General features: G+C 41.2%; 2 protein-coding genes across 2 annotated transcripts in view; both read right to left on the bottom strand.

Annotated features, from left to right (window-relative positions):
* LOC104336577 (transmembrane 4 L6 family member 1) overlaps window positions 1–4,403 on the bottom strand; it is a 55,184-nt gene extending 50,781 nt beyond the window's left edge. Inside the window, exon 1 of the mRNA XM_075418511.1 lies at window positions 4,338–4,403. Within this exon, the coding sequence (XP_075274626.1) occupies window positions 4,338–4,403 (66 nt within the window). The remainder of the gene's footprint in view (window positions 1–4,337) is intronic.
* A 763-nt stretch (window positions 4,404–5,166) lies between these two features.
* Window positions 5,167–22,525, bottom strand: part of WWTR1 (WW domain containing transcription regulator 1) — a 74,139-nt gene continuing 56,780 nt past the window's right edge. The window contains exons 3-6 of the mRNA XM_075418504.1: window positions 20,448–20,647; window positions 10,631–10,764; window positions 9,983–10,095; window positions 5,167–8,912 (exon numbers count right to left, since the gene is read on the bottom strand). Coding sequence (XP_075274619.1) covers window positions 8,728–8,912; window positions 9,983–10,095; window positions 10,631–10,764; window positions 20,448–20,647 — 632 coding nt within the window. The 3' untranslated portion in view covers window positions 5,167–8,727. The remainder of the gene's footprint in view (window positions 8,913–9,982; window positions 10,096–10,630; window positions 10,765–20,447; window positions 20,648–22,525) is intronic.

Raw genomic sequence — 22,525 nt, 5'->3', positions numbered from 1 at the left:
ATCTAATTTTTTTTGAGTATGTTTACATTATGTGGAAAAGTGAGTACTTCTCTCTTCCAGACTTGCTATGATTAAAATGCTCTCTGTAAAGAGAGTCTCTGTTACAAGAGATTCATGGCAAGGTCTCTTTTCTGGACCATGTCTGACAGATGGGTGTATTCAGCAGCACTGCTGTGCACGTAAATGTAGGGTTAAAGTAACAGGCAAAACAATAGAGTGCTGGGGATCCCTAGTCTGAGGTGTTACGAGTCATCCTGGACACCACAAAACCCTGCTTCATGCCAGGAATTCAGCGAGAAAGGCCAACTTGCAGCCACTTCTCAGCATGATGGGGATCTGGCTTTTCCACTAATCCATGATCAATTTTCCTCCAGTCGCTCTCACCAAAGGGAACACCACAGTATGGCTGTAGAAGACGAAACTGAAAACAGAAAGTATAAGAATACGGGAGGCTTGTAGAGACACTTCCCCAGCCCACAATTCTTCGTAGTCCAGGGACCTCTTGAAACAAAGGTTCCATCTCTGCATTTAACTCTTCTTGAAGGACTCCTTCTCCACGACGCTGTCCTGTTGTTTCTTGGATCATGATATCCCTTCCATAGTCTAACTTCACGTTGTGGGAAGAACCTCCCTCGTTCTAACCCTGCTACGTGTTCTTTCATTCGAAGTCTCCTAGTTCTTGCCTGCAAGGAAAGGTACACAGCCAGTCCTACCCCTTGTTCCCCACGGCACTTGATTGCATAGGTTGTCTCATACCTCCTCTGTTGTGTCTTTTTTTAGCCTGAACAGCATTAGTATATTTAGCCATTCCTTACACAGAAGTTTGTTTCACCTTTCTTTGAAGGTTTTTCAACTTTCCCTACTACACTCTGAGATGGGAGGGACAGAGCAGCAGCGGTCCAGGTACAGACACGCTGCCCTAGCCAGTACAGACACGCTGCCCTAGCCATTTATTCTAACAGCAAAATTCACCAGCTACAAAGACAAGGATGAACCATATCCTGATCAGACACTGCTGTGAAGCCCACAGGTCTTGTCTCGTTACAGGGCAAGGCAATTTCTCACACAGAACATCATCTTCAAACACTGGCTCCAAAAAAATTGCAAATGAAGCCTCATTTCTAGGAAATCAAATAAATATCCACATCTCTGACACAACAGAAAACTAGCACCCATGGAAAGGAGAGGGATATACCCTATTTAAATCCAGCTATACGATGAGAAAACTCAATTAGAACTTCAACATACCTACCTATTTACATGCTGAAATATGTTGTAGACCTGTAATCCTTGTCTTGAATCTCTCTTGTACAGAAACTGCACAACCTGTATAATTTAATGATGTAGAAATATTCACAGTAAGTAACCAATTCTGTTTCTAGTTGTGATGTAAAAGGGCTTTTAACCCCCTGTTCATGGCACTAACCAACCAACCGTGATCTCTTCTCTAACAAAGGTGATGTGGTGACTTACACAGACGTACAGGTCCAGGAGGCATCTCTGGAGCCTACCTTTGTATGCAAAGGCAACACTTAAATAATACTTAAATAAACTTAAATAATCTGTCAGAAATCTGTGTGACCTCTTCTTAAAAATCTCTAAGTTCAGAGATACAACATCTTCAGCATTTTCTGACACTGCTAACTGTTTGGAAAGTTAGAAAGACTTTCTTAATACGTAATCACACACCCCCCTGGCACAAAGCTGTTCTCTTCCTGATGGGCTTACAGAAAAGTCTTCCTCTTCACAGCAAACTTTTACATATTTGGAGACTCCTGTCATGTTTCAGTCCTCACCTCTGACAAAACAAAAAATCTTCACTGTTTCATCATAATGGATGTTCTTTCACAACTCAGTATTCATGTTGTGCTCCTGCCAGTTTCTCCTACAACTACCTAGAAATGAAATGCTGGACTGGTGACTTCAACACCAGTTACAATCACTCTTTAGCTGAGCTGAGCAGCTCGTAATTCCTCTTCTTCAGGCTTCCGATCTATACATGAGTGCAAATGCTATTTATTCACCTTTTTGCAAAAGTTCAATTTAGCTGTGTTTGGCACAGTGCTACGAAAGAGATGGGAAAGGCAAAAGAGAGCTGAAAGGCAAAAATACTTTTTAGAATGAACTAGTCTTTTAAAACTTTAAAAAAGAAAATACTGTTTCCCAAAGAAATCAAGCAGAAAATAAGAGGGAGAAGTTTGAGGAACTCCGGTCAACTGTTACCCTTCTTCAGAAATTCCTTAAACAAATTTTCACAAACCAGCTTGCCAGACTAGATGCCTCAAGGCTTCGAGTTCATCTACGTATTCGCCACATCTCTTCCCTAAAATTTTCCTCCTGAAATAATGATTCTGTGGCCTGTGCTTTCAGAAAATGTATTTCATGTACCCTGCATCTATACTAGAGATATCTGAAGAACTTCGAGTATTCAGAAGCACTAAAAGTTGGTGAGCAATATGCAAAAACATTAAATACCTAGATTTAGGTACTAAGAGTTCTATTAAGAAAAGTAAGCGGCGTCAGTGATACAGTGTGTAAGATGATGAAAGAGATTATAAAAAAAACTCTTTAGGAACAGCTGTCTCTCCCACCTGTTCTACTGCATTGCCAGGGAATTTGAGAGTACCCTTTATACCACCACCCACTAATGCAACCATCTTACATCTCTTCTTTCATCTGTGGTTAGCAGCTGTCCCGCACCTCATCTTGCATTTGTCTTATTTTATTTATATGAAGCCTTTGGGAACATGCAATGTTTCTCATCAGCATTCAACGAAGGGCCTGGTAGCTGCATAGCGTACAATTCTGATATATTAATAAACAGAATACATAAACCTTTGGCATAAAAAATAACAGACAGGAAGCTATGATACCTAAACCCAGTAACAACAGGCGCTTCATGAGTCAATGCTTCTAAGACGCCCAACTGCATGGTGGTTTGCTAACACGAGCCAACATATAGTAGATAGTGAGACAAGGCACACACGTTTCATCTCGTGATCTGGACTGCACCTGCACCTTGGCCTCGGGGTATACTGAACAAGCACAAATGAACTGGAACCAGCAGCTCAGCTGATCTAGCATTTTAAAGTGAACAACAGCGTTCCTACATCTATTCAGTTACAGTCAACATCTGAGGCTCTCTAGCACTTAATTTCAAGGCAATCCCACTTCTCTCCAGTATCAGTTGTGCAGACACTGGAGATTGCTCTCTGTGCTTTTACTGAGCAAATCGTCCAGTAAAATCAAGGAGAGGGACTGATCATAGACTGCTGTAACAGAGAAAGTTACAATGGGCCAGTGGTACTCCTGGGAGAGCAGTCACAGGTAAAGAGAGCACGATGCCAGCTGGGGACAGAAAGGTGATGGCAGGAGAGGAACCACGAACAGCGAGAACTGAAGGTGTTAAAACAGAGCTCAGCAGTCCTGATCAACTCAAACTCAGGACACGGGGGGTCTCTGCCCCGCAGGGCGGACACTGGTCCCACAGTGATGGACGCACAGAACGCCCCCCGCAGCCCCTGCGCGCACCCGTCCCGCCCGGGCACGCACTGCGCGGCGGCGGGACCGGCGGTGCGGGCGCCTGGCCGGGACAGCGGCCCGCGGCGCCTCCCGCAGCTCTCCCGGCCCAGTCAGCCTCAGGCGGGGCCCGAAGGCGCGGCGCGGCCCGGCCGGGGCAGCCGCGGGTGGGAGAGGGCCCGCAGGCCCGAGCACCGCCCGGCGCCGCTCCAGCCCCCGCCAGCGGGGCCCCGCGCAGGCCCCCGGGCCGGCCCACGTCCGGCGGGGGAGGTCGGGCCCACAGCGCAGCGAGAGCTGCCGCGGGCAGGGGCCAGCGCCCGGGGCGGCGCCGCGGCCCGCCCTCGCCCACCTCCTCCTACCTGCTGCCGGCCGCGCTGCGCCCGCCCCGCTACCTGGCTCCGGGCGGACGATCTGCGGCGCTGCGGGGCCCGGCCCCGCTCCCGCCGGGGGCGATGGCGAGAGGCGCCTGAGGTGGGGACACCCACGGGGCCGCGCCCGGCCCCGTCCCCCGCGGCCCCGAAGCCCTGAGGAGGCAGCGTCAGCTACAGTTCCCGAGTCAGTTCGCTTTTAGGAGAGAACGAAACGAGAAACCCCCACCCGACGCCAGGCCTCGGTGTTTCCGGCTCACCGCACGTCATTCTGGCCACCGCATTTCGGAGGAGAAGGTGGCGGCGCGGTTCCGGGCGCTGCGGAGGGCGCGGGGAGCGGCGGGCTCGGAAGGCCAGGCCGGGCGGACCCTCGGCGGGGGAGCCGCTGTCAGTGCGGCCTGCGGGGCAGAGGGCCCGGGGGGCCGCAGCACGGGGCGGCCCGCGCCTCACCTCGGGGAGCTCGGCGGGGAGCCGTGTCCTTCCGGCTCCCGCGCAGCCGTCCGCGGCAGCTGCCATCGTTAGGAGCAAACAGGCCTTCGGCGTTTCTGCCAGGGAAACCTGATTAATGCTCCCGAGTAAAAAGCCGTGAATTAACATACACGTTTCTCGGAACAGCGTCAGAAGCCAATATGCTTCCCGTTTCTGTTTGGTGGAGGTTCCAGAGCTTTCTTATGTAAACATGAGATACTGTTAGAAGCATTCTAACAATTAATCAGAATAAATTGTGTAAGGGAATGACTCAAGTACCATGACAGTCAAGACCCGATACTCAGATACAAGCCCAGAATGTTTAGGTTTCACGGCTTGTTCCTAGGAAAGAAGACAGGTATTTTCTTAATGCGTCACTTAAGAAACTTCTTGCAAAAGGGATCTGACTGAAAACAATACACTATTGAAGTCCCCAAAAGAGAACTCAACAGCAAATGGACTTGGTGCTAACTCTTTTGCTTAGAGATAATGGTATGAAACAAATCATAACAAAACACCTGTGTTAGTGAATAACGAATTACAAGGTGCCACTGAAAGCAACAAGTAACGGTGGCCCTGAGGAGCATGTGGTCAGTATTACGAGTAATCACCACTAACAGCCATTACAGCTACTAATGAACTGAAACATAATGGTAAAATAACCAATTTCTAAGTGCTAATAATTTAATTCAAAATGTATGCCTTTTGCTCAGAATAGTACGTCCATACCTTTATTCCAAGCAGTGTTAGTTCCCTGGGAAGCGCATACTAAAATCCTCGAAAGAAATAAACAACAATAAACCAATTTGCATCCAAAATCTTTAAGTTCATTTATATTTGTTTCTCATGTACAAGATCAATGAAATAAAAAAAAAAAACAGAATCAAACCCTGGATACAACAGTTTGATCTGACTGCTTTTGATACATACAATTTGTTGCAAGGTACTCGAAATTAAAAACAAATGCTCACACGTCATATAACAAAATGAAAAAAAGTAAATAAAAAAGTTAAAGTACTAGCATGTACATTAATGTAGTGTATTAGGAAACAAGTTTATTTGATCAACCATATTTTTCTGTATTTAAAATAGACATTTAAATCCTTCCCTTCCCCCAAACAGCATCTGTTGTCAAGAAGTCAAACCCAAACCCTCCCCAGGTTACATTCTAACAGTATTACCAGAATACAAACTGTAATTAACAACGTCCCATAACTTCTGCATCACCAAGTCTTACGTATGCCACCCTCAGTGATGGTCAACACTAAAACTGTCCACCTGGCACATTTATTGTATTTATACTACAAGCAGACAATGTACACTTAGTAAAGTAAATGTTCAAAACCTGAAATAGTAGAGTGAAATATTGTCAGCAATAAATTCAGTTTCAGAAGAATTACACATGCTTTGAATGCTCAAAAGTTCTGCCCAAAGCCTGTTTAAAGCCAGAAGCTTTTTTAAAAAAGAGAACTTTAAGAAACAGATTTTGTTGTTGCTGCACTTCATCGGATACATCCTCTCCATTACAAAAATGAAAAGCTTAGAGTGTAAAGTATCACTTTTAACTTAACCACAATTTGGGTCATGATCGAGTAAAGATCTGACCTAAGATTTTGGCAGTTGTTTTACACTGGCAGTATTGTTTCACATAGCACCCTCCTGTTCCAAATCTGCTGCTGGTTTATTACGGAAGTAATATGGAAAAATAGTTCTTGATTTTTTTACCTCTTTGTGGTCTTTGAACCAAGACACTTCACCACCTGAAACACCAGTGAAAGAAGAATCAAGTTGGTAGCTTCACAATTCTGATAAATATCTTATATGACTTTACTGGAAAAGTGCGCCAGTGTTCACTGTAAGAAGTATGGCCTTCAGCTGATGAAAATCAGTGTAGCCAAACAGAAGCCAACACAAGTTCGCTAATTCACACCAGCTGAGAACCTGATCTGCTTGGCATAGCTTCTATTATGACAAAACTTAAATGTACAATAGTACAGACTTACTAACAAATGAACAAACTGCATCTTCTAAACATAATCTAATGAAAAGCAGTATCTACTGCATCATACCACAGCTCAGATCTGCAGCTACTGTAAATTGTTCTAGCACCAATGGCTTTCAGTTTGTTAGGCCAGTGCTGACGAGCTGGCCTTACAAATTGGCATCACAACCAGATGCCAAAAACCCTCCAATTCTTTTACTGAAGTCAGTCATGTCATTAAAGAACAAAGCCTTAGGACCATCTGTTTTTCATTTAGGCCGACAACCTGAAGAAGTCCTTAAAAGAGAGAGATTAATCATCATTACAGTAATATTGGCCAGCCCTGCCCGGTCCCCTCTTTGTTGAAAAGAGATTTCTGCTATCTCACTGGTTACCACTAGCAAAGTAATTAAAAACCCCAACAAATAACCCCTCAAAAACAATAAAAGAAACACAATGCCCATTCAGTAATTAAATTCTGTGCAGACACAACTCTGCTGTCGCATCTCATTTTCTATTAAAAAACCAACATAAAAAGAGCTACTTTTCCCTATGTAATAAAACTTCATGACTGTAGGTCTTTGCCTTCCATCTCTTTTGTTCAAAATTTCGGTGTGTGTGCTTTTTATTTTCCATCTTCTGATATCATGTACACCCAGCAGCTGATCATAGACAAGGTAAGTTTATCGTATCAAGGTCGTCTGTTAGGTTTTCCACTGAACAGTGGTGATTCGTTTTCTGTGCATCCCTGTCTGCAGCCACCCTTCCCTGCAAGGATCTACATTTGTTACGCAGTCATTTGTCTTCCAAACCTACTCCATATTCCCATCACTTCATCTCTGCCCTCTTCACCTACCTTCACCCAACCAGACGGAAAAAAGTCTTTAGTGATCAAGATTCTGGTGCATCCGTAAGATCCCGTTTAGTGTTATTAGACCTGGCAAACACACATTTACACTGAGTGCTACATCTCTTCCTCTCTCTCCATAGCCTGGATTAAGCTTAGAGAAAAGTTTTAATGCCTTTCATAAAAAGACGTTTTTTTTAATATAAAAAGCTCAAATTCATAGATTATAAATAATATAATTTCAAAATATTTAAGAATATTAGGACTTCATTTGCATTTCAGGCTAACTGGAAGCTTAATGTCCTTGATGCCTTCTCAGTCCCAAACCGCTGATAAAGAAGTATTTGCAGGATATACAATAGGCAGAAATACACAGAACACACGCCTTATGTCCTGTACACCAATTACAGTAAGTGAAAGACTTAAGAACTAAGCAACTTTACCAGACAAGTTACAATACTGCTTTTGCATGGCCTTGATAAAGTTACCAACTTTTTTCATGTATACAACTACATGTATTTTGAAATTGTCAGTTAAAAACATTACTGAAAACAGTATAAGCAAAGGTTTTTTCCCACTACATAAGACACTAAGAAATTGTGCCACATTTTTCAGACCTGATTTTAAAATCATGTTTCTGCATTTAAGATATTTGCCACAAATTTTATATATATAAAAAATTGTTTGTTCATGTGTTAAGTTACAAAATTGTAGTGCTTAATATAATAAACATAAAAATCTAAGATCTTTTAAAAAATGCCTGTTTATAATACATTGCTTTGTTTTTAAAAGGCAGCAGTCAGTACTAGTCCAGTTTATTTTGCAACAATATTGTAGTGTAAAAATATTGCTAAACAATTCTGGTACTTTCAGACTGGACTGAAAAACTATACAGTAATATACTGAAAAAAAGAATCTGCAATAGTACTGTTTGTGCCTTTACAAATATATAACGAGATTTATTATTGTGGCTGATACGGATCAGATCTACTCTGTATTCCATACAGCACAGTTAGTTGCTAAGAATAAAAAAAGACTTTTAAAGCTTAAGGAAGTCAATAAAAAAAGCTTCCGATACTGTTGTCATAAACATAGTAATAAAACTGCTCTCATGATCTGATGCTGTGCACATTTTTTGAACCAGGTGACCTAGTAGTTAGCTTTTGTGATTCATGAGGGGTTTGTGATATTAATCAATACCTAAGAGATCACTCAGGGACATGCACAAACACCACCCACTTTCTGTCCTTAAGGTGAAACATTTCTGCCTGATCTGACAAGGTAAAGAAGTATACAGATGTGTGAAGTAATGTGCTTTTTTTTTTTAAAGAGAAAGAAATATATATGTCTGTGTGTATATATATGCATATTTAAATTAGTGTCAATCAAATCCAGGCAGAGATTAAACTGACCATAAAGATGATGTAACTAAAGTCATTAAGGCAGTAAGTTGTATCTCTTAAGGATTTTCAGATACTCTACCTCTATCTCAAGAGGAAAAAGAAATACTGAATTGCATTGTAAACCAAAGCAGCATTGAATGATTACAGCCAGGTGAGGAAGGGCTCATTTTTGTTGAGTACTGACTCCACATCGTTGAGGATAGGGATCAAGTCTTCTGACTCTAGAGTCCCAAGATCAACATTCGTTCCTGGAAGACAGTCGAGGAAATCAGGGAAACGTGTTTGTTGTGGATTTATGTTCATTGTTGTCTGTGCTATAGATTCTCCTAGGAAAAGTAAAGAAAAGCTCTTGAAATACCAAATTCTTCCTGTGGGTAATTTAGAACAACACAATTGATACAAAAATTAGACTCCCCCTTTCCCATAAGCACTTGTGAGCATTCCTATCCTCTACAAACGTTACCTCAAACCTATATGTGTTTGCAGAATGCATATTCTTCTAAGAGTTAGTTCCATATCCTTGCTTTGCTCTCAAAAGCACAAAAGGCCCTCTCCAGCAGTGTTCAAAGTAATCAGCCTCTGACGTTCCACTTGGGAAGCATGATCGTTCAAAGTTCCCTAGTCTGCAGAGGAAGCAATGCAATTGAGTCTTACGTAAGCCCTCTATCCTGCTCTCTGCACAGGGGTGAATGCTGTCGTCCATGGGGTGTAACTGAAAAGTTGTCTACAGCAATTTAGCTCCGCAGTATTATACTACTTTTTTTTTCATAAATTAAGAACAACAAGCACGATAACCTTTAATAGAAACACTGTTCACTCTTAGCATCATCTAGAACTTTTGATGACTTCAAAAGGAAGTTTAGGTGAGGAAGTGCTGAGAATTTCACTGTCTGGAAAATACTTGATTTCCTAGTAATTTATTTCAGTAAACACAATGAGGACACCGATATAAAAATAAATACATACCAAAACCTAAACTAGCTAAACACATTCTGTTTGAAGGCAAATCCAACTTTGCCATTGTAAGAGACTTTCTAATGAGACTGATTTCCCAGAGTTAGAGACAACGCAGTGATTTGTAACCCAAGACCAGATTTTTACTCCTCCTACCTTGGACTGTGGTATGAAAACACAAATTAAGGATCACATTTTACAAGTTTTACTTATTTTGTTTAATATCAGTCTAAGGTAAAAGGGTAGAATCTGGACCTAATTTAAAGCTGAGAACCTTCTAGGCACCAAGTACCTTCTAAGCATTGTCCCCCCCAGTTTCAGTCTGTTCTCTTGCATAGGAAAGCAAGAGATTATCATTCAGTTATGCAATTATAACACATTACTGGTTTTAACATAAAGTTATTAATACCATTGCACTTTAAGCTAAATCAGAGCATTCTACCTGTATCCATCTCATCTACGTTGCTGAGGAAATCTTCAGGTGTTGTTGGTATACTGTAGCATCCTAATCCCAAGCCACTGTCTGTACTCTGTTCCCTGGAATGGTATGGCCCACTGTAAATTGAAACAAGAAAAAGGCTCAGTGAAGATGTTCTGGCAGCCATAGTCCCTGATCACGGTGTTTAAAAAAAGACAGCACAGTAGGTTAGATATTAAAATTAAATACTGAGTCATTAAGCCTCATTCTCAACTGTTGACCACTAATGTGGTCATGTTACATCAGCCCAAATATAAAGCAACTGAAGTGAGGCCACTCTTAAATTTTGAAATACACACATGTATATGTAACCCTCTAGACAAAACCAGTTCAGATATAGCCTAAAAACCCCCTGAGTTTATTTATACTTAGATAGTGTAGCTACTCTACCTAGAGTCTTCTACATACACCCACAATACAATTAAAACCACCTGTTATTGTCTGATTTTTTTAAGATTCCTTCCTGAAGTATAAACTGAAAGATTTCAGGTACCCCCCCGTTCACAGTAAGTACAAAAGAAGATGATACAGGAAACTATTTTAGAGAGACAGCTTTCAAAGTGTAGAGAAGGCACCAAAACCAATTGCCTAATGAAGAGGACGTGAACTTGCCCGTTCAAGAAAGGATCGGATCCATTATTTGTAATAGGCCTCATGTCTTGTGTCACAGCAGGTGTGTTCACAGCTGTCTGAACTGGGGCCATGCTTTCTGAGTCCATGGGAAGTTGTCTGCATAGAGCAGCTTCCTGAAAAGGCAAATAAATGTAAGAGAAGGGTTATTCCAACAGCTCAGAAGTACTCCAGTCTTGTAACAAGCAAACATGTAATATAGACACATCTTCTTATTTAGGAAAGTAATTCTAAACAATGTAACTGGTGACTGTTCACACTGGTGTGAAGAAAATCGTAGTGGAAAAATGACAGCATCTTTCATACCCACCTGTACTGGCTTAAAACGCTGCAGAATCTACCTCTTGGTTACTAGCACCGCTGGAAGCCAGTCCCATAGTGCAGCCAGCAGGCAGAGGTGTTTGAGGTCTTTCTAATCAGCTTCACACTAAGCCAGAGAGCCTGTTTGCCTGTTTAAACTACCCTCACTCTTTTGGCGTGATGCAGACCATGAAACGCTCACATAAATGACCTTACTGGCAGAACTGCCACATTGGCAACCTCTAGTGAGAGGCAGTGGCAGAAAACAAATTACCTGTGTTATAAATTTGGACACCTTGTGTGTCACCTCATCATAAAACACTGATAGGCCTGCACATCACAACTGATCGTTGACAGGCTGTCCACGTTTCATGGGCAAGCTAATTCCAGTTGAGGGTTTTCACACGCGTACTAGAGCTGCATAACACTCAAATTACAATTTCAGTTTCATGTTCTGTGAGGCCAAGTTCTCCGAGAGCTGAAGTAGCAATAATAAAGCAGTTTAAAACCTACAGACTCAGATTTAATCTCTAACAGCTTACCTTAAGTGAAACTGCTCTCAGTTTAAACTGGTGCAAAAGAGAGCAAAATCAGGCACTGAAACTATGATAGCTGCTACAAGATGACATAATTTGCTATATACCAAAGCAGACGAAAATCACTTGCAACCATGAAGTACTTAATGTGTTAGAAGAAAACCACTAATATCAAGACTTTGACCCAATAATCTTTAGAGTGAACCCTCTGCCTAATAACAAGCATCTGCCTAATGACCTGTCTCATGTACGCTGGCTTTAGAACAACAAACGAGCAATGAGAGCCAAAGGAAACTTGCTTCAGAACTCTTCCTGAAAGGGAAATTCTTCTAGCATTATCTCTGTGAAACAACCGTGACATCTAGTGGTACAGAGGTCTATGAAAAGGTTGTTTGGCTCCACAGGGATGTTCCAAACAAGTATCCTAAGATGTTAAAATAATAAAGCTGTATCTGTTTTTTTACCTAGTTTACTCAACCTTGGTTTTTTAAATGAAATGAGCAAAGGAAGTATTTAATTTAAATCCCAGTAGAAACCTTTTCTCCACTGAATCAATCATTCATTCTCCCAAGTACAGAAAAGATTAATGTGCTTTTGAGGCTAGAATATGATGTTTCACTACTTTTCCACTTGATTTCTTCACTGAGGAGGACCGATCTGGTCTCTTCATGAATAACGTAACAATTATTCATTGGGAATTAACATACATTGGTGCCTATTAATGTAATGTTTCCTTTATAATCAAATTACCAATATTTTCACTGATCAATAATAATTTACATTAGATGGTGTCATCATTTAGTAAGCGTTAAGAATAAATAGTTTGAAGATTCTTAATGCATGATACCTTATGCATGTCAGTACATTTGTCAAGTGACAGTTCTAATGGTGATGTTTCTATTTATAATTAAATCAGCTGGAGTCTGTGAAAAATGTACAAACCTCAGAAAATGGGTAGGCCAGCTTTTTTAATTGTCAACATGAAGATACTGGAAGTATTTCTTAGAATGTAAGAATAGCAACTGCAGCAACACAAGCAAGGCTAATACTGGAAAGACAGCCAGAAACAAAAAGAGACAGACAAAAAGAAAGAAATACAGAAAGGAAGAGAGAAGAAAAAGAAGACAGATAAAATGAGGCAGGATACACTTAGCTAGGATACTTTCTTGTTAAAAGTCCAATCCAGCAATGAAGTTTATGTTTTTGATACTTGGGCAGTGCATTTTCAAATCTCACTGGACACTGTCCCACACTAAGACAAGATCAGAACAGGAAAAAAAAAGAAAGCAAAAAAAATCAAAAAAGCACCCTTCCCCTAGTTCACCAACATAGAAAATACATGTTGGTTATCATTCTGGTTGCTATCATTTCTGGAAATCAAATGCTACTACTAAAATACATTGGAACAGGTTTCCCAGAGAGGCTGTGGAGTCTCCGTCCTTGGAGATATTCAAAACGTGACTGGATGCAGTCCTGAGCAACCTGCTGTAGCTGACCTTGCTCTGGGCAGGGAAGTTGGACTAGACAATACCTAGATGTCCCTTCCAGTCTCAACTATCCTGTGACTCTATAAATCAGAGAATGACCACATGGATTGTCCTGGTTTTGGCTGGGATAGAGTTAATTTTCTCCTCATCAGCTGCTGCTGTGTTTTGCATTTAGTACCAGAAGAATGTTGATAACACTGATGTTTTCAGTTGTTGCTATGAAATCAAGGACTACTTCCAGTTTCTCACGTTCAGCTAATGAGCAGGTGTGCAGGGGCTGGGAGAGAGCACAGCCAGGCAGCCAGCCAAGCTGGCCATGGAAATATTCCATACCAGCTTATGAATGGGGGTTGTCCTGGGGCTCTCTGCTTCTCTCTTCCATGAGTTTAAATCCCCTCTTATTCGGGAGTTCAAACTTTTCTGGGAGTTTGGTCTTTTTCAGGAGTTTCGTGAAATTTGCCACATCTGCGAGTTCAGGGTTCCACAGTTGCTGCTCGCGGACTGACTGTGAATTTCTCATTGGGTGGTGAGAAAACTGTATTGTATATACTTTGTTTTGCATATTCATTATTATTAACATTATTAGTATTGGTATTAGTATTTACTTTGCTGTCTTATTAAACTGTGTTTATCTCAACTCTCGAGTTTTACCTTTCATCCATTTCTCCTGCCCATCCCACTGGGGAGGGGGAGAGGAAGGGCGAGCAAACGGCTGTCAGGTCCTAGTTGCTGGCTGCTGGGTTAAACCATGACAGCATACATACATCTTTCTGTACAAGATTTTGCTTTTCTGTTTTGGATGATTGTTTTAATAACTTCTTGCCAGCTGTCATGCTATTTTTTTCAATTATCAGATTGAAATTCAATTGTATTGCTCAATACAGCTGCACTATATCCAACATAAGCTTGAAGGTTTCTCGCCTGTAGGAGGTGGTGGAAAATCTTTTCTGTATCCAGCAACTTCTCAATGGCTCATATAGTACAAATCAGTGCCTCAACTTGTTGGGGACTGTGTATGTGTGTGTTGGTGGTTACTGGCCTTCTAACCGCAAGTTAGCCTGTATGTGCTGCAACCATACCTTCTTTTTACAGAATAGACACAGGCACTGCCTTCCTCCAGAAAGACACAAAGATTTTTCTGTACCATATTGTAAGGGGGAAAACCTAAAACATGGGTAACTTCTGGAAGTTGCTCCCCGATTCCACCGTAATTAAATTTCCAAAAGTAGCTCAGAATAGACTGTTAACAAAGTAAGAACAAGACCTCAGAGACTACACTACTGCTATGCACCGGCCTCTTTATCCTATGGTCAGTAAGACAAAGAGTCAGCCAGTTGAGACAGATTTTTGTTAAACTTGAAGGCTTTTCACTGAACTGCCTTCCACAAATCAGAAAGCATTGCAAAATGTCCATTTCCCAGGACACTGGACTTACTGCTCCTGCAAAAAGTGCTGTGAATTTCACATGTATTTGCAGACCTTAATGCTGTCTGTCCGTCTTCTATCCTGCAGCTGACCTATGCAATCCGGGAATTCAGATCTCCTTGTAAAACATGGTGCCAACTAGTGCTTGGTCCAACAAAGAGAGATTCATACCCAGGTTCATTAATCATGTCCCCAGATACAGTAACTGGCCCTCCTAACCGCTAACTGCAGCAGGGCCAACAGTCTATTCCAGGAATGTTTAATCTACTGTATGATTTAGACAGGCCTTCCAAAGCAAGACAATTTGTGAGCTGAAAAGCCTCCAGCACCCTAAAGAAAGACTCACATTGGCATTTACAATATCTAATTTCCTATCTCTCCTTTGTTGCAAGAAACACTACATTTATTGTAAAGTTACTTGATCTAGTCTCACTTGGGGAATGGCATGGCACCTCCTATGTCTTTTATTATTGCTTGTAATAGTAATTCAATGTGTACTTTCAAATATGGAACAACAGACTCCCATGCACTAGAGTCAAGAGTTAGGCTGGGGAAGCCAACAGAGCTCTACCATACATTAAAGTGTGCTCCTGCTCTGCTGCTGCCTGATGCAGGTGATTTGTTCAGAAGTCACATTACAATTTTAGTACTGCTACAGATGTTAGACTTCTTTGCTTTTTTGATATTATTACAGCAATGGTCAATAATAATGGTTCAATTACGCAGTCACACAAGCTGTGTAATAGCCTGTTATATCCTGTTCTCTATTCTAAGCACGACTACAAGTTTCTTAGGGTGAATATTCAGGAATCTCCTACCCTAGGTTAAAAAGTCTGGTGATAAATACCAGAGTCCTCTCGCAGCCATATGAACGGCAATATTACAGTTGCCAACTACAAGAACAGCCTTAACTCTTCTAGTTAGCTCTTAGCTCTCAAATGCAGGAGCGCTTCTTTGTTCACCAGCAGAGATAATCCTTAGCATTTAGCTCACAACGGACCAAATGCCCGTAACGATCTGCTTGGCACTACAGCATATGCTATTTTAAAAGCCCAAAGTGGATTTTCAAAATAAGTAACATAAAACAAATTTTAAAAGCCCCACAGTACTCTGACATCACAAAGGCATGTCAAAAAGCTTCATCAGTGATTATCTGCAAAAAGCTTTAAAAGCTTCAAAGCACTGCAGCGAGTTGAACTATTCATTGCCTCTGAATGCAATTCTGATGTAATCCCCTTTTTAGATGTATGCCAGAAAAATCTAGAAATTAATTGTCACATTTCCTGGAAACCCTCCTTGGCAGAACTGAACTGAGCTCCATGCTTAGCTGCCAAACTGTCATTTCCAGCTGGGGGAGATGGGTGAGGGCATTTTTGTAGTGAGTTTACATTGCTAGTTACTGCAATTCCTTTTGTGCCAGTCCTCAGAGTGGAAAGTGAGACATCTAGATACTGCCCATGCCATCAATAAATGAGACTATGGGCCAGTCTGTGCAGTGCAAAGCGCACAGCAGGGCATTTTTCTGTTCAGGCTGTAGCAGGCCAGTAAGTTTCTAGTCTGAGAGGACAAAATAGTGATAAATCCCCCTTTGCATCCCCATACACCATTCCTTCTACAGCTCCTTTTGAGCCCCTGTATCTTTCTGTGCACATATTTATGGAATAGGATCAGGGGATCCGAAAGGAACCTCTGACAAGTGTTGCCTTTTTGTCACTGTCTGTACCCTTCCAAACAAAGTGCAAGATGGCACTTGTGCACACAGAGAAATGCTGGAACTTCTTCCCCAAGGACCCTTTCAGAGATTTCTTAGTGACATCACCTCTAACTACGTCCATTTCCAAGAAGCTCTTGAGCAGGAAGCAGATTCTCCCTTTTCCTTTGGAAAACTCACAAAACCAAATCAGTAAGAAAGAAAATTAACTCCTTCCAGAATGACAAAACTGAGTAAGGAAACATTTAACTAGAAGCTGTCAGACGGGTTTTCTGAAATGCTGCCCTTCTTGCATGTACTCACTCTGCAGTTCTAGAGGCTTTACCAACTAAATGACGAGGCGGACAAAGAAGGAAATAAATTCCCTGAGCGGAGCGCTTCCAGAACTGCGTCCTCCCGGCTGGGTGTGCTGCTCCACCCAAGCAGCTGCAGCCAGGAATGGCTGTGGGGAGCTAGCAGCTGCTGCCAGGCTGAAAGGAGGTTTGTGACCCACCAAAAGAATTCCTCCCCTCTCACTCAAACTCTGCACCTCCTTGCAGTTGCTAGCAGCAGTGTGCATGTTTACTCAGCTTTTTTCCTTCAAATAGGTTACACTAGAAAAGCAAAAGCAGCAGTGAAGGGTCAGAGCAGGAGTAACTGTACTTCAACACTGACGACCCCAGAGGGATTTGTCGCATTCTTCTTGGCTGCTTCGGTTCAGGAATGCTCAGGTTACTGGCAGGAAGTTCACAAAGTTCTGTTAGGGGGGGTGGATTTTGCATCTTGCTTTCCTTGTGTGGGAAATATGTTGGTCCCTAAGAGCTACACCAGTTCTGAAAACATTAGTAATGCAAAGTGATACTGTCCTGCTCTATATAATGTGGAGCTCCAACAAACATCATAGGTGCAGGGTGGTATGGGACATAATAAGTCGGAGGCTTGATTAAGTACAGCACAGCTGCAGAGTGTTGTGCATGTATTAGTTTCAAAGTAAAACACAGTCAGCAGAGCAGGGAAACCAGCCCTGGTGTTAATGGCACAACTGTTTTGAAGCTTAATTTGCTCTTGTCCTGAAGCAAGAACAGAGCCAAAGAGAGTAAAAATAGCTAAACACGTTATTAGCACCATGACAATTATGACTAAGCTCATACCAGATACCCCCACTCTCTTCCCACACCCATCTCTATTACGTTATGAGCTCTTCACAGTAAAGGAGAAGGTATGCAAAAGACGTGAGATCACTGCTCAGGTCAGAGACCACCAACTTGAACATGGTTCTGCACACACAGGTAATGTATCATAACTTAAATCTCCAATATTAAGGGTAATGGAAATTGAACATGGGCATAAGATGTTGGTGTCTGTAGTTCCAGAACCAGGGAAGTCAAATTCAGCCCTGACATAAGCAGGTAAAAAAATTCATAAAATTTAGTGGAATCATATCTGCCTTTCCACCCTCATTCAGCAAGAGCACTGAGCACTTGCTTAACTTTGAGCATGCGCATATATTCACCAAAGATGACAGGAATAATCACGTGCAAAGACAGCCAAGTGTTGCTGCAGGAGCTATAGAAGCACATAATTTTAATGCTTTTTTTTTTTCAAATGCAGCTAGATGGTGCTGTACAGTTTCAAAATGTACTAATTGATTTTTGTTAATTACTTTTGTTAAGCAATTTTTTTTTTAAGTTCTTATATTTAGGGGAAGGAGGTAGGAGAGTGAAAAATATAAATGAAGCAAATATATTATTGTAAAGTGTTTTTACAAATGTTCTTAATAATGATTTTGTTATTCTACTCTTGTCAGACATCCCTTTTCATTTTGTTATCAATCTCTCTTTTACAAAAAGCTACTATATCACAGTATGTACATTCATCCTACATTTGGTCTTTCTGTCTGCACAAGAAGTTACTAAGGTTCCAATGGTGTAACTGCAGAAAAACTTGACTTACATACAGTTTGTACATGGGAAGAAAAGCACAACCATATTCTTGTTAGAGAAATCTGTGTTAGAATAAAGACCCACAAACAGCATTTTCTGTATATGAAGGAAAAAAAGCACTTTCAATGCAATTCTAATAACCTTTAATTTGGTGAGTGATTGTAATAATGTCTATTACTTTTTGAAAAGTGGTATTTTAGTAAAATGCAATTAAAAATTATTTCTTCTAAAATAAAAGCACAGCAAAGCACACCTCAAACTCTCAATCATTACAAACATTAAAAAGACCTTTTCTTCCATTAATTTTACTGAGTAGTATGTTTAAAAAAACAAAACCCAACATATCTAGCAAAACCAATATTCAAAGGCTGCAGAGAACAAGCCAAAAAGCTAGCCATTAATTTGAGGCTTTCATGGCTGCTGCCTCTAAAAGATGACACATCTTTTCTGAGCACGTCTCCCTTCTGGTAAATCTGCTCCGATTATCCAGATCTCTATTTCAGACCTAAAGGTTTTAAAGATGCATGTGTCCCTTTCTTTGCTACCCACAGAGTCTTCTAGAGGTCACTGAGATGCTCCAGTCTGTCTTCATCACTAATGTGTTTTCTCTCAGTCATTCTCCAGACTTGGAAGAAAAGGTGCATTACTCCTCGCATGCAGCTTGTCAACCTATGACATATACTTTGCTGCTCCTCCTCAAAGGGCATCTAAGTGTGAGGATTTTTCTTAGGCTTCTTTTTGCATTTTACACAAGTGACTAACATTTTAAAACATTACAGCAACTTATGGTTCTCTAATAAATCATCAGAAAAGTTCAGCCAATTGGCGTCATTAGCCCAGTAACAAACATTATTTCAACAAACTGTTTTTCTTAATACAGTATAAACAAATGTTACCCTAAAATAACCACGAATTATGGTACAATCCCAAAGGAAAAAGGACTGAAGCAGGAAATAATAATTTCACAAAATTATTATTTCCAGAGAGGATGGAAGTAAGGACGGGTAACCTGGGAGGAATACAGAGACATTGTCTAAGCACGTAGGGATGAGGATAGCAAAGCTGAAGCCCAGCTGGAATTTAATCTGGCCAGGGAAGTCAAAGACAACAAGAAGGGCTTCTGTAAGTACCTAGGTGACAACAGGAAGGCTATGGAAAATGTGGGCCCACTGCTCTTCCTATGAGGACAGGCTGAGAGAGCTGGGACTGTTCAGCCAGGGGAAGCGAAGGCGCAGGGGGATCTCACCTACGTCTATAAATACCTGCAGCGAGGGTGCAAAGAAGAGGAGCCGGGCTCTTTCCAGCAGTGCCCGGTGACAGGACCAGAGGCAACGGGCACAAACCGATACCCAGGAGGTTCCCTCTGAACATCAGCGAACACTTTGTCACTGTGAGGGGGACCGAGCACTGGCACAGGCTGCCCGGGGAGGTGGTGCAGTCTCCGTCCTCGGAGGTGCTCAAAAGCCATCTGGACGTGGTCCTGGGCAACCAGCTCTGGGTGTCCCTGCTTGAACAGGGGTGTTGGACCAGACACCCTCCAGAGATCCCTTCCAACCTCAGCCAGTCTGAGATTCTGTGATTTTGTGAAAGTTACCAATTTTAAAGGTACTTAGCACTGTAACTGCAGCATTTACAAGGCCACCAATAATGGTGTAACTCTTGATAAAATGTACTTTGTCCACACTGTTCCTGAGAGAAACAGGTTATTTGTTTTCTGTAAGGAAGCTGATTAGTATGCCATGCAAAACACATCATCACCAGTGGAGTTGTCCGTAACAGAAGAAACACAACTGTTAAAACTTTCTATTTCCTTAAGGCAGTCTAAAGGAAGTTACATATCTATTTTGTACAATATGAGTCATAACATAGAGCTGAAACTTAAGAAATAGAACAATGAACAAAACATCCACAAAGAACCATCTCCAGAAAGTTTTCAAATCAGAAGTATTCATGTAGAATGTGAATGTGATTTTACTTTAATTCAAAGGCAAAGGGTGCAAGTTACAGAGTTAGGATCCGAGTCAAGAACAGCTCCGTATGTTCTGCCTTTATCTTCTGTGAAGCATGAACATAAGTCTATTATGCAAACCAAGTTAAACTGAGAATTCATCAGTGATAGCTGCTCTAGGTTTCTTAACAGATACAGAATAGAATTTGGTCCTTACACTACTATTATAGCTGGTACGAAAGACACCAGGTCTGTAACTCCTGACAGATGGCCATTTTGCATTCTCTTCAATGCTAGTTTAGAGAAAAAAAAAGAAATGTTCTATTTATATTAGCTTTTTGGTTACCCTTGCCTAAAACAATGGTTAATGTTGACATCAAGTAACAGAGCTACTAACTGCCCCTGGTAAAAATCTGGATGCGCTGAACAAAAGGCTCTTGAACAAAATAAAAGAGTATCCTTGGCGCTACCTGTCGCAGTAACTCCTCCTGACGCATCCTAATTCGCTCCCTCTCCATCTGGATTCTCTGGAGCCTCAGCTTCTGCTGCTGCTGTTGCTGTGCAGTCAGTGCACTGGGCAAGCTCAACAGCCCTGGCTGCGCAGTCTGGGCAGGACGACTCTGCTGCGACATGGCTGTGCTGGGTGTTATTTGGTGCTGGTGATTCATGACTGCGGGAAAGAAAATACATCATGGCTGGTTAAGCAGAACTGTACTTTAAGATAACAGAGAGCCTAGGACACATATTGCTCATTTACAGTATACGGTTATTAGAATTGCTGTATTTCAAATGACAGAGATAACTATTCCATCTGGCAAGATATGATACTAGTAATTGCTTAATACATTATTTTGAGTATTTCATCTGTGTATAAAATAAGAATACTTATAATACATCAAGTATTTATATTCATCCTGGTATGTTCAAATATTTACCTAATGATACATAGTAAATGACATGCAAGTTTTTTTAATTGAAAATTCCTCCACAAATATGTGCCTATAATATGCAGTAAGCTAGGAAAAAGGTTTTCAATCTCCACATTTTCTTTATTGACAGATCTATTTTAATTACTGTAAGAATAATTACCAGCATAAATAATGAGCGCTCTGTGTGTTTTCCACCTCGTGAAGGAGATACACACTTTTTTCAATGACACTCAGATGAGAGATGTTCCAGTCCCAGTTCAGAAGCAAACCTCCTAGGAGGTCCTGTTTCCTGGGAGGCCGTAGCCTTCCCATATTATCATGGATGAGTCACAATCTCTGTGTCCTCATCTATAAAGGTAAGGCCGAATTTACAATTCATGGTTTCATTTGCAAATGAGAAAGGTCTAATAAATTAGAGAATAAGGTACCTGACTTTAGACCTGATTTAACACAATGGAGAGATTTGTAACTCTCGTGAGTTCTGGATATGTCAAGCACCATAATGTATAGTTAATGTCTTACCAAGAAAACCAAAATAATCTTTTGCACATTTGATTAACAACTGAAACCTTATCTATTAGGGTACTCATATTTAGAAATGACCCATTAATTCCCCACCTCTGGTAGGATATTCAAAAGGTTCTTCTGGGGAATGGCAGGTGAGAAACATGACCTTTTGTAAGCAAATCTGATTTACACCCATGTAAACCAGCTAAACTATTGCACTTCCAGACAGAAGGCTGCTGCTCAGACAGTTAATGCTGCTTAGGCTGTTAATGTTACTTCAATCAACATAATCTTCTCTGGTCAAATTCAGAAACTATCAATCAGAGCAGAATTCTCTGTTGGATGGGCATTTTTATTCAGAGAACTGTTATGGAAGAAATTGCAAGTCTTTGTGTAGCTCCACAGTCACTGTGGTAATCGTGCCCAAAGCTCAAATAATAATTTGGCACCTTCAACAGCAGGTATCACTTGGCCATAGAAACAGAACCACCTCTTCTCTCTAGAAATGTTTCCCTCTTAGTAATAGGCTTGGAAAGAACAGGAAGAAAATGAGACAGAGATGAAACTGCATAGCCCCTGCTTGCACCTCCTTTTTATTTTTGAGTAAAACGTTATCAGTTCCCAGCAATGCAACCTAGTACCTTTTGAGAACAGTGGAGTGAACAGTTCCTTCTTTTTCTTCACCACCTTCACATTTCCAGTAAAAAACACATACAGTACCTAAAGCCAGTCTGGATTACAAGTGGTAGCCAAGTACTGCTTTAAAAATTAACTGACATTTTTGCAGGGATTCTTTCACTAATGGAGCAACAGCATAATTAACAAAGCTCTTATCTTTTAACAAGAACACCCCAGATAGTAAAATACTCTCTAGAAGAGATACAATATTTTTCTGTCCAAAGGACTAAGATTCGTATATTCTTTTTTATCTTTCACTCATTGTTCTCACCATGAGAACTGAAATCTCAAGTGAATTCTATGCTTCTCAGACCTGAACATATTTATGCTGTGTACATGTCTGACCTTGAAGGATGCAGTACAGCAAGCACTGTTAGCAGTGTGCATTGAAAGAAATGGGTTGATGACTTTACAGCCTGGATCACACGTACGAT

Source organism: Opisthocomus hoazin, chromosome 4 (genome assembly GCF_030867145.1).
Source record: "Opisthocomus hoazin isolate bOpiHoa1 chromosome 4, bOpiHoa1.hap1, whole genome shotgun sequence".
Taxonomy (NCBI): domain Eukaryota; kingdom Metazoa; phylum Chordata; class Aves; order Opisthocomiformes; family Opisthocomidae; genus Opisthocomus; species Opisthocomus hoazin.
This window is presented reverse-complemented; position numbering and strand designations above follow the sequence as displayed.